The following is a 13,219-nucleotide window of genomic DNA, read 5'->3' on the forward strand; positions in this document are numbered from 1 at the left end:
TAATGTTTACTTACCCACAGTAAGAAAAACTTTCTAAGCTTAAAAGTAGTGGGAAACCACCACAAAGGGGAAAAAATGAAAGATTTGTAAACATAAATATAAAAACTGTTATTCAAAGAAAGAAAACTGAAAGGTTGTAATGAACTGGGGAAAAATTAACAAAAGTGACAATTTAAGGATTAATGTCTTCAACAAAGAGCTCATACAAATCAATGTCCAAAATACTGACTCAAGATAAACGGACAAAAGAAATAACCATTTTTAAGACATTGAGAATATATAACCAATAATACTATAACAACTTGGTATGGTAATGGGGTAACTACACTTACTGTGGCAAGCATCTAGTAAGTTATATAATTATCAAGTCACTATGGTATACATCTGGAACCAATATAATATTGTATATTAACTTTATTCCAATAAAAATAAACTGTTTTACAAAGAAGGAAATATGAATGTCTGACACATAAAGATATGTAATTCACTAGCAATAAGGAAATGCATATTTAAATAATAATTCGATACCATATATCACCTATCAAATCAGCAATATTTTTAAAAAGTAATCATCCTCAAGCTTCAAGCTGGTCAGTGTGTGTATAAGCTGGGACTTATGGATAAGATGGTATAACTCCTTGGAAAGTAATCTGCCTTATAGCAAGAACTTTCAAAATGTGCCTAACCTCTGACCTAGTAATTTTATATCCAGGACCATATCTGTCCTAAAAAAGTAATCTGAAGCAAGGACAAAAATTTTACATTCAAATATATTCAAGAATATTATTTGTAGTAGAAAAAAATAAAAAATAACCTTAATGTCAAAAATGAAAAAATAGTAGAGATTATCTACTCAATGAAATATCATGTAGACATGAATGATTACTATCACTAAGAACACAGGAAAATTCTTATAATTACTATATGAAAAAAATGGTATACAAATACATAGATGTTTCTGGTTGTATCCCTAGCATTTAAAGACTGTCACAAGGTGGGAGTTCAATAAATATTTGTTGGATCAGTGAAATAAAATATACAGTGGGTTAAAAAAGAAGTATAGAGAAAATAACTAGAACATTAAAATATATCAAGAGTTACCTTCCTCTCTACCTAGGGTATCTACCTATGGAGGTGTTATCTTCTTCCTAGTTATCTATGGCTTCCAATATATTTTTTTATAATGGGCATATATTACTTCATAATCAGCACCAAAAAAACAAACCAAACAAAAAACCCAACCTACATTATGAAAAAAATTCACTTGGAGAGAAACCAGACATTACTTAAAAGTGAAAAACTGGATTTGGCTTAAAGATGAAGGCATCAGAGGTGAGACAGAAATCACCTCCCAAAACAACATATACTATGAAAATATAGCAAATACAACTAATCCTGAAAGAAAAACAGGAAAGAAGGCTGTGGCAGACTGCCTACACCTGGGGAACAGAGCAGACCTCACAGAAAAGGTTAAAATACCAAAGCCCTTCCCCCACCTCAGCTCACTGATGGCAGGAGGAAGAGAAACAGAGCAGGGAAGGGGTGGAGGTCTTGGACTGCTCAACATCCAGCCCTGGAGATCTGCTCTGGGAACATGAACCTACAATACATGGTGCTCTGGAGATAGTGGGGTTGGAAAGTTAAGACAGGCAGAATACTTGGACAGACTGAGATTCCAGTCGCTTGTGGGGAACAGGTACCCACAACCAACCACTCAGGGACAAAAGAAAGGCGGGCACTCTGAGAGACTTCCTAACAGCGAGAGGGCTGCTAAAGGGGCAAGGATTGCACAGAGCTTGCTGCTCAGGAGAAACAACAAGTGGACAAAATTGTCCTGGTGCACTCAGCCCAGCAGGTTGGGAATATTCAGGAGCTTCAGGCGCTCCATCCCCCTGGCTGGTAACGCAGCTGCAAGGTCCGCCACCGTGATACAGCCTGCCACTCATCCTCCCCGCTGGCACCAGCTTGCAAACCAGCTGCCCTTGCCATTGTGTCAGGCTAGCAAGACGGTGGCCCTGCCTACAGCAGCTACAAGTACATAGCATACAGGCTCCTACGCACACACTCAGCCCACTGGTCCTGGCAGTGGAGGCAGACACTGCAGCTGGGAAGCAGGAAAGAGCTCTTTCAATCCCATATGAACAGTCTAAACTCACAGTTAATGAAACTACAAAAAGAAGAACAAATGAGGCCCAAAGTCAGAAGGAGAGACAAATAAAGATTAGAGCAGAAATAAATAAAATCAAGAAAAATAGAACAAAAGAAAGAATCAATGAGAGCAGGAGCTGACTCTTCAAGAAAATAAACAAAACAAACACCTAGCCAGACTTACCAAGAAAAAGAGAGAATCTACACACATAAACAGAATCAGAAATAAGAAAGGAAAAATCACTATGGATACCACAGAAATACAAAGAATTATTAGAGAATATTTTGAAAAATTATATGCTAACAAATTGGATAACCTAAAAGAAATGGACAACTTCCAAGACTGACCCAGGAAGAAACAGAACATTTCCAGGAACAAAACTGAACTGGTAATAAAAAAAACTACCTAAGAACAAAATACCTGGAGCAGATGGCTTCACTGCTGAATTTTATGAAACATTTAGTGAAGACCCCATCCTCCTTAAAGTTTTCCAAAAAGTAGAAGAGGAGGGAATACTTAAAAACTCTTTCTATGAGGTCAGCATCACTCGAATACAAAAACCAGGCAAAGACACCACAAAAAAAGAAAATTACAGGCCAATATCCCTGATGAACAAAGAGGCAAAAATACTCAACAAAATACTAGCAACCAAATTCAAAATACATGAAAGATCATACATCTTGGGCAAGTAGGGTTTATTCCAGGGATGCAAGGATGGTACAGTATTCAAAAATCCATCAGCATCATCCACCACATCAACAAAAAGGACAAAAATCACATGATAATCTCCATAGATGCTGAAAAAGCATTCAACAAATTCAACATCCATTCATGATAAAAACTCTCAACAAAAGAGGTATAAAGGGCAAGTACCTCAACATAATAAAGGCCATATATGACAAACCCACAGCCAACATCATACTTAACAGTGAAAAGCTGAAAAGCATTTCCTTTAAGATCAGGAACAAGACAAGGAGGCCCATTCTCCCAACTGTTATTCAAAATAGTACTGGAGGTCATAGCCATGGCAATCAGACAACACAAAGAAATAAAAGGCATCCAGATTGGTAAGGAAGAAATTAAACTGTCAGTGTTTGCAGATGACATGATATTGCACATAAAAAACCCTAAAGAATCCACCCAAAACTACTACAACTAATAACTGAATTCAGCAAAGTTGCAGGATACAAATTAATACACAGAAATCTGTTGCATTTCCATATATTAATGATGAAATAGCAGAAAGAGAAATCAGGAAAACAATTCCATTCATAATTGCATCAAAGAGAACAAAATACCTAGGAATAAACCTAACCAAGGAAATGTAAGACCTATACACTGAAACTATAAGACACTTGAGAGAAATGAAAGAAGACAACAATAAATGGAAATCTATCCAGGGCTCATGGATAGGAAAAATTAATATTGTCAAAATGGCCATCCTGCCAAAGGCTATCTACAGAATCAACACAATCTCTAACAAAATACCAACAGCATTCTTCAATGAACTAGAACAAATAGTTCTAAAATTCATATGAAACCACAGAAGACCCTGAATAGCCAAAGCAATCCTGAGAAGGAAGAATAAAGCTGGGGTGATTATGCTCCCCAACTTCATGCTCTACTCAAAGCTACAGTAATAAAAACAATTTAGTACTGGCACAAAATCAGACCCATAGATGAATGGAACAGAAAAGAGAGCCCAGATATAAACCCATACATATATGGCTAGTTAATATATGATAAAGGAGCCATGGATATACAATGAGGAAATGACATCCTCTACAACAACTGGTGTTGGCAAAACTAGACAGCTACATGTAAGAAAATGAAACTGTATTATTGTCTAACTCTATACACAAAAGTAAACTCAAAATGGATCAATAACCTGAATATAAGTCATGAAACCATAAAACTCTTAGAAGAAAACATAGGCAAAAATCTCTTGAATATAAACATGAGCAACTTCTTCATGAACAACTCTCCTCAGGCAAGGGTAACAGAAGCAAAAATGAGCAAATGGGACTACATCAAACTAAAAAGCTTCTGCACAGCAAAGGACACCATCAAAACAACAAAAAGGCATCCTACAGTATGGAAGAATATATTCATAAATGACATATCTGCTAAGGGGTTAACCTCCAAAATATATAAAGAGCTCAACTGTCTCAACACCCAAAAAGTAAATAACCCAATTAAAAAATGGGCAGAGGATATGAACAGACACTTCTCCAAAGAAGAAATTCAGATGGCCAACAGGCACATGAAAAGATGCTCCACATCACTAATTATCAGGGAAATGTGTAAAAACCATAATGAGAAATGACCTTACATCAGTTAGGATGGCCAAAATCCAAAAGACAAGAAAAACAAATGCTGGTGAGGATGTGGAGAAAGGAGAACCCTCCTACACCATTGGTGGGAATGTAAATTTATTCAACCATTGTGTAAAGCAATATGCAGGTTCTTCAAAAAACTGAAAACAGAAATACCATTTGACCCAAGAATTCCACTCCTAGGCATTTACCCAAAGAAAATAAGATCCCTGATTCAAAAAGATATATGCACCCCTATGTTTATTGCAGCAGTATTTACAAAAGCCAAGATATTGAAGCAACCTAAGTGTCCATCAATAGATGAATGGATAAAGATGTGGTACATATATACAATAGAATATTATTCAGGTAAGAAAAAAACAAATCCTACCATTTGCAACAACATGGATGGAGCTAGAGGGTATTATGCTCAGTGAGGCGGAGAAAGACAAGTACCAAATGATTTCACTCATTTATGGAGTATAACAAAGCAAAACTGAAGGAACAAAACAGCAGCAGATTCTCAGACTCCAAGAAGGGACTAGTGGTTACTAAAAGGAAAGTGGTGGGGAGCGTGAGGAGGGATGGGGAAGGGGATTAAGGGACATTATGATTAGCACACATAATGTAGGGGGTTACGGAAAAGGCAGGATAGCACAGAGGAGACAAGTAGTGACTCTATAGCATCTTACTACACTGATGGAGAGTGACTGCAATGGGGTGTGGGGGGGGGACTTGAAAATATGGGTGGATGTTGTAAGCACAATGTTGCTCATATGAAACCTTCATAAGATTGTATATCAATGATATTTTAACAAAAATAAATAAAGCCTGAGCCTAGATTATAGACAGATATTTGTTTACAACCAAGTGATTCATTTAGAGTTCACATTTATTTTCAAGGAAATTTTTGCATTTAATACAGTACACCCATACCTGTTAAATTACTGCAAACTTGTCGACACTGAACTAAAAATTCAAACCAAGGGTGACCTTCATGCAGTTCTTTTTTTTCCAAAAAGGGACAATTTGAAGGACTAAGTCTGTATATAAAAAAACAAAAAACAAAAAACCTCTCTGATTAACATACAGCATAAGACAATTACAGCCATGTTTGCTCAGGTGATAATTAGCATAAAAAAGAACACTGGAATTTACAAATGAACATAATATACTCCCACTCTCATTTTGTGTTTTACCTATTCCTTATGATCTAGAAATAGGAGAAAATTTTAGAAACAGAGATAATATTTAAAATGTGTTTATTACCATGATGAAATTTTATCAACTGTAAAGATTAACAGATACCTTGTACTTTTAGATACTTCGTGTTTTATTCGTTTTTTTTTACAATGAAAACTCTTTAGCATTTTCAAGCTTGAGTTTTTTAAAAACCTTTACATGCTACAGAGAAGTTAGGACTGAAGAGTTAATGCTCGAATAGGTCCTCTGAAAAGATGGCTTTGAAATCTTCTCTTGCCAGTAGCTTTGGGGAAAGCCTTTCTGTGTCTAAGTCTCAATGACAGAAACTAAAATACACCGTTTGTTTGAATTCCTCATCTTTACTACACAAAGTAAAATAAAAATGTTCTCATTAGCTCATGAATGTGGGCTCTGGAATCAAACATAAGCAGAATTAAGTCTACTAAAAAATAAGGAGAAGTAAGCACTTATTAGCTGTGTGCCTTAAGTAAGGCACGTAAGTTTCTCCTGAAGCGTCAGTTTCCTCATCTGTGAGATGGAGATGGGAGTAATGACCTCTTTGGGTTGGTGAGGATTAAATGAGATAATGCATGTAAAGCATTTAGCCTACTGCCTAGGACACTGTAGGGAGGTATGGGAAAGGCAGGATAGCACAGAGGAGACAAGTAGTGACTCTATAGCATCTTACTACACTGATGGACAGTGACTACTCTAAGGATATAATGTACTTGCTTATATGCATGGGCTAGATCATTAATACAGGATTAAACATAGTATGTCCTATGTACTGTAATAATATAATGTACCTGTTTATATGCATGAGGTAGATCATTAATGCACAATTAAACATAATATGTCCTATGTACTATAATAATATAATGTACTTGCTTATATTCATGGGGCAAACCATTAATGCATGATTATACATAGCATATACTATATAATGCTTGTTGGACTGTACTATATTACAGACCTCATATATTAGAGACCACTACTATTTTTGTTGTTGTTATTGATCCAATAACAATTAACACTGATCAGGGATATGATTAAACAGATTGGTCTTAGGTAGGCATCTATTTATCTAAATATAAATTTTAGAGCATATCTAAAATACCTTGCAATGGCTATGAATTCAATGTTGTTTAGCATTCACCTGGTAATAAAAGTAGTAAAGAACTCCAAGTTAACCTTTAGAATCATCCTCTTTTAAACATTTAATGCATTTCTTCTATTTTACTCTAATATGTGCATATTTTCAAGATTAACAGAGATGTTACAGAATTAACATCACCTTACATGATAAGCATTCAGCTGAAGGCAGCACTGAACTAAAAATGTACCAAGTATTAAAGTTGGAGGAATTACCTCAAAAAGATCAGTATTCCTTATATGAATGTTTAATATTTTCCTAAAAGTCACAAGTAGTGTGGAAGTAGTATGGAAAGAAGAAACATGAAGACTTGCTCAAGGACAAATCAGTTCTCAGTACTCACTTGTAATAGTCAAGATAGACATAAAGAAGATACTGCAGACTGTGTTCCAAACAATAAACAATGAAGTGAGAATGGAAATCCCAACCTTCTTTGGATCGGTAGTTTTGAACAGGGAGGGTATCTTGCATCACACCCCCGATATGGTTCAGTCTTAGAAGGAAGAGTTCAAAGTCTTCTAGTTCAGATTTAAGAAAAATCCCATTCCTGTTGGGCAGGTTTCAGGGACAGCGAGTTAAAAAGTTGCTAGATTGAGAGCAGACTAAATCACTTCCATCATTTAAGTCTTAAACACTTAAGAATTTAAAAATTAAGACTGCCAATTTTTACTCTATATGTTGAGACACATATTTTACTAGTTATAATTAAAGGTTTCTGCACCATTGTAGTATTTAAAGGCAGTATAGCAGCCTCAAGTTACCTTAAATATTTCAAAAGCCTAAATAAACTAAGCTATCTCCATTGTTTTGCTTTTGATTGGAACTGTAAAACCAGTATGGCAATAGTGGTTAGCTCTTAAAGTTAGATGCTTTAAGCACTGAGAAATTCACTAACATACCCAAACAAAATCATTAAGAAAATACAGCAGAGTAATTTAAATAGACCAACTACTAAACAATAGAAATTTGTATTTAAGTATTACTTTTTACAACTTTACTGTTAAATACATTGTACATACAAGACAGTATAGAACACTATTATGTGGAGTTTAAAGAAATGCCATGTACCCACCACCCAGATTATATATTACACAGCCCTTGGTGTGTATTCCTCCCCCATTGTACATCCTTTGCTACCCCCAGTAACCACTATCCTGACTTTGGTGATAATTATTCCCTTACTTTTATTTATAGTTTTACCACCCATATATGTAACCCAAATATATAGTTTGGTTTTGCCTACTTTAAACTTTACAGGTAAATGGAACATTCTGGATATATTGTTCTCTGCCTTGTTTCTTCTACTCAATATTGTACAATTTGTACCTGTGGCTACAGTTTGGTTTTCATTGTTATATAGTATCCCACTGTATGATTATAGTACTTTATGTATCTACCTTTAATGGTCATCCTAGATTTCTGATAAATTTACATTTTCATGACTACAAATGAGGAGGAGCACTTTTTCATGTTTACTAGATATTTGGGCTTCCCCTTTTGTGAAATGCCTGTGTGTACTGGTCTCCTACCCCTCCAGATCCAAACTCTGCTCTCCTGCTCTGTGTTCCTGGAGGCTCACCTGTATAGGCTGCTCCAGAAGATTCCAGAGCCCTCAGGCTTCTGTTTTGGCTCACCCTATGGGAGAACCCCATCAGGAGATAAAGAGCCAGAAAAAGGAAAGGATGGGGAAGCCTTGGCTCTTTCTAGAGTGGGTGACTGCAAGCTGGCTGACACTATCCCCTAAGGGACATAAATCCTTCCAGGCAGCTCTCTTGGTCTCAGTAACTTTTTTCTTCCTTTGCCCCTTCAGGCCTTTTAGGTCATGAAGATACTCTTTTATTCCTTTCTAAAAGCTTTATAGTGTAACATTTGTTACTTTGGTTTGAAGGCCTACCTGAGGTTTTATGAACAATATAAGGCAGAAGAGCCAATTCCCCACCCCCCCATATAGCTATCCAGTTATCCCAGCCCCATTTGTAAAGACCACCATTCTCTCCCACAGTTCTGCAGTGCTACCTGTGTCACATATAAAATGAGCATACATGCATGAGTCTGTTACTATGCTCACTATCTTATTCTTCTGGTCTGTCTATCCCTGCATGAACACTCCCACTATCCTTTTTGCTATTATTTTAGAATAAGTTTTGGTATCTAGTAGGGCAAGTCCTTCTTTTTCAGGGCTATTTCTTTGCATTTCCATATAAATATTTAGAATTAGCTTGTCAAAATGCACAAGAAAATCTGTTGGCTTTTTGTTGAGATTGCACTATATCTAAAGATTACTTGGGAAGAACTGGTAATACGCTTGTCTTGTTCCAAATCTAAAGAGAATCTTGTGATGTTTCACCACTAAGTATAATGTTAGCTAGATTTTTTTTGACACCCTTTCAAGTTAAGGGAGTTACCATCTATTCTTAGTTTGCTAACAGTTTTTATTACAAATAGGTGTTGAATTTTATCAAATGATTTTCTGTATCTATCAGGGTGCTATTTTTTCCCCTTTAATCTGTTAACATAGATCTCATAAATTCATTAGTGTCATAATTCATGTTAAGTCACACATATATTTGCTTTTTAAACAACCAATATTAAGCAAAACATTTGATAAGCATACAAGTTGTACAAAATTTTACTTTTAGTAAACAAGAAGAATGGGATTTTGTGCAATGATAAAAATAGTGAATAGAACGTCAGGGGTAAAGGTCTGTAAGAAACTGGCTTGGGCACAACTCTTAACTTCTCTGGCTCTCACTCCCACATCTTTAAATTGGGTAGGACAATACAGCTATACTTCCTCAGTAAGTATAAATATAAAATAATACATGAGGAGTTAAAGAAACTTAAAAATTAACATACAAGTTATTTAGTCTCTTTATAGCTTAGGTAGATAGATTAGGTCAAGCCACATGAAATTGCTGATAAATTTAACCATTTTTGACCCAAATGATAAGTTCACATGGTTCAAATAGAATTATTTTGAGAAATGAATTAAAAGTTTAAAGTCTTTACTTATCACATCAAGAGCTGCTTTCCCTCGCTGATTTCCTAACTGAGCAGTCCACTTTTGGAGCAGTCATGTACCAAGAAGAATGGGAGACATTACAGAATACCAAAGCATCCTCAACTCAGCTTTTGCCACTTGGTTTTTGTAGCCCCACTGAGACTTACTATTTCTACACCAAAGCACATTCAATGCTTTGGAAAGAAACTTCATCTAGAATTTGAGAGCCAATTCATTTCCACATGATTTTAAATGCATGTGATTTTAAAACCTCAATATACACAAAAGACCTTTCAATTTAAAAATCCTATGAAACAACACTGCAATGGATTTATGACATTTCAAAGGAAAAAATCACACCATTATCTTTTATTGCTCTTCCTTTATTCATCCCCACAGTTACAATACCTGGCCAACTTATCTAAAATTTCATTCCTCATGTAGTTGTTGCAGAAGGTATTCTGATCAATAACATTAACAGTCAGAGGGGGCCATTTGTTCTGCTGAAGTGAAGCACAACTATCCTGGGTCTGAAATTCTCCAATCCACAAGATAATGCTTAACCAATCATGGTGAGCTGTGAGGTATCTCCAGAGGGCTTCGGGAGAATATGATTTGTATTCTACATTAATAACAAAATACATTTTAAAATATCAATGAGTTATGACTACTGACATGAAACTCAACACAAATTAACTGAGCAAATATGACAATCTGGACAAATATTTATATAAAATAGGCATTATTCAGGACTTCTGTATCTTTTGCTATTCTCTTTTGTGTATTTGTTCATTTTATAGTCTGTACTTCAGATGAAGGAAGAGCTAAATGTTGCTTCTCATTACTTCTGTGCTTAAATGAAACGTGGTTATTAGCCATGTGCCTCACTTATCTTCTCAGAACTTCTTCCTTTTTCTTTTCCTTAATATAAACAAACTGGCTGTAATAGAAAACATGAGTTTGACACCCTATGAATTACCGCTGTTTACCACTGTTATTTATTCACAGAGCACTGAAGTGATACAGACACAAAACTCAAAGACTATTTGGAAAAACAAAGAATGCCACTTTGAAACTTGGAAGAGAATGCTTATTAGCCTTGAAATCTCAATTCACTGAACCGTATGACTTTTCTCTTTTACTATCACTTTATAAATCCCTTACAAAAACCTTGGATAAGAAAGAGGTCTTAATGCAGTGACTTGCATTTTAAAGCAATTGAATATTTTTACCCCAAAAGGAACTCTAAAATGATGACACATCAAAATATTCAAATACCAATGCCTAATAATCCTCATTCAATATGTTCACGTTTGGGGCTGTTTCATACTTGCCTTCCGGACTTATCCTGGGGAGAAGGATGGATTCTTTTGTTAGTTGATTCCACCACTGAGCCCAATTTAACACAATTCTATGATCCTGTTTGTTAAATTTATCTTTATGATCATACTTCAGGAATGAGTCCAAAACAGATTTGTGCTTGAAAATATCTTGTTCCTTCATCCAATACCTACACAACAGTGAAAAATTTTTTTTTTAATTTTGGAGGAAAAAGCTTCATTCCTTTTTACCTGCTCAAGAACTATTCTTTTGGGGAAGGAAATACATAATTCAAAAAAAACTTTCTTCAGGATTAACAGTCATTCTGTTTTTTTATTTATCTTAAAATATGTATCTGATTATGTACATACTGAAATGACAGTCAATAGGTAATACAAGTTTCATCTTCATAGGGAATGTAAGCTCAGTCCCACATTAAGAAACATATGCTCACTAACAATTAAAAACTAAACACTGTCTGCAATATTCCTCTCATATTATCAAAAGGGGGCTAACGAGACTACCTGGGAAAAGACTGGATCTGCATATTTTCTTGGAAATGTCCTGAATAAAACTTCTCTACTTGATGCACGAAGTCTATAGTTCTTTTTTCTTTTTCAGAAAAATAATTTTTTTCTCTTAAAATTTCAACCTTGAATAAAAAGTAATTAAAGCAGTGAGTTCACAGAAGTTAAACAAAAGTCATCAGATTAAATACCATTTAAGAACTGTATTTTGAAATTTTAAGGTAATATTCACACAAATTTTCCTTTACCACAAATGGAGAACAATCATTTAAAAAGAAAAAGTTGATTTACTAGTTATTAGATGAATATTTAAATAATTTGTTTTAAACTTTCACCAAGGTTTAGTGGAAAATATAAACTACAGAGTCTCACCTTTACCTACCAAAAAGTCCCGTACATTTTTATCAGTTGTAAAGAAGCATATCTTGAATAACTCGCCTGTTACATTAAAGCCCTATAATAAATAGGAAAGTTTTAAAAACTTACATTTAAACTATTTTGAACATAAATATATGTTGGTTGTAAAAGTATTCTATTACAGACACACATCCTGTTAGAATTCCACAGCTTTTCTGCTTTTGTGAGCATTCAATGTCTACACTTACCCTGTTTACTGCCTCTCCCTAAAGTCCTTAAGCATTTTGCCAGAACAAAAGCAGTATATAGAACAATTTAAGGTAGTGCTGCTACCACAGGACACCAAAACTATGGGATCTCCTGATGATTCAGGTGAAAACAGAAATCAGTGCAAATAAAAATGCCTATATAGTTTCACTTCTCTGCAGTTCCAGAAAGTTACCATGGCTAAGAGCCCAACCATGCAGATTAGGGCCAGATCTCAGCTTAGTCCAAGAGCCCTACATCTAGGACTTGCCCTTCTCAAGTGACATGGAGCACAAAGCAGAGGCATAGACCATTAGAAAGTTCAAATGGAAATGTAAGGGTTCATATGAACAATACAGAATGTCCCCCAACGAATAATGCTCTGATTTGTGTGACGCCTTTTATGAGAAACACTGTCTCCTTCTAACCAAAGTGCCAAGTCTAGCAGAGAGCAAATGGAAACTCCGGTGAAAAACCTCTTCAAGAAAGTTCTCAGTACTGAAGAGCATTTCTCAGTATTACTGTCATTTTTCTAAAAGCTACATAAATTTCTTATTTTGTGATATAATTATGAATATAAATCCATTTTTATACCAACTAGAAATTATATTAATTACACAGAAATCTTCTCTGTTAGGGACTTTAAGAACAGACAAATAGATTATGCTACTCACCATATTCTTCAAGAGTTCAGAGGCTTCCTTTAAATTGTTGTTTTTTAAATTGTCAAAGACCAAATCTAGGCCAATTCTAATCAACTCCTCGAGTCTTTGAGCAGAATGACTGTTAATCCTGAAGAAAGCTTGTGCCTCTGGTATTTTATTGTTTAAAATGGCTTTGGCAATAACTTCCTAAGAAAAAGAAGAAAAACATTTGTCATTTAAGTTCCTTTTTATATCTTTATTATGATTATCAATAAGGGACTTTTATATTTAGTGAATACCTACT

At 35.1% G+C, this 13,219-nt stretch overlaps 1 protein-coding gene across 7 annotated transcripts in view; it reads right to left on the reverse strand.

Moving 5' to 3' along the window:
* The window catches only part of SPG11 (SPG11 vesicle trafficking associated, spatacsin), a 115,660-nt gene that overhangs the window by 62,182 nt on the left and 40,259 nt on the right, over positions 1-13,219 (reverse strand). For all 7 annotated transcript variants that reach the window (XM_073211739.1, XM_073211736.1, XM_073211734.1 and 4 more), the window contains 7 exons: positions 12,946-13,122; positions 12,051-12,122; positions 11,666-11,793; positions 11,156-11,331; positions 10,230-10,443; positions 7,164-7,367; positions 5,401-5,507 (listed from right to left, as the gene is read on the reverse strand). In XM_073211739.1, coding sequence (XP_073067840.1) covers positions 5,401-5,507; positions 7,164-7,367; positions 10,230-10,443; positions 11,156-11,331; positions 11,666-11,793; positions 12,051-12,122; positions 12,946-13,122 — 1,078 coding nt within the window. The remainder of the gene's footprint in view (positions 1-5,400; positions 5,508-7,163; positions 7,368-10,229; positions 10,444-11,155; positions 11,332-11,665; positions 11,794-12,050; positions 12,123-12,945; positions 13,123-13,219) is intronic.

This window comes from Manis javanica, chromosome 8 (assembly GCF_040802235.1).
Source record: "Manis javanica isolate MJ-LG chromosome 8, MJ_LKY, whole genome shotgun sequence".
NCBI lineage: Eukaryota > Metazoa > Chordata > Mammalia > Pholidota > Manidae > Manis > Manis javanica.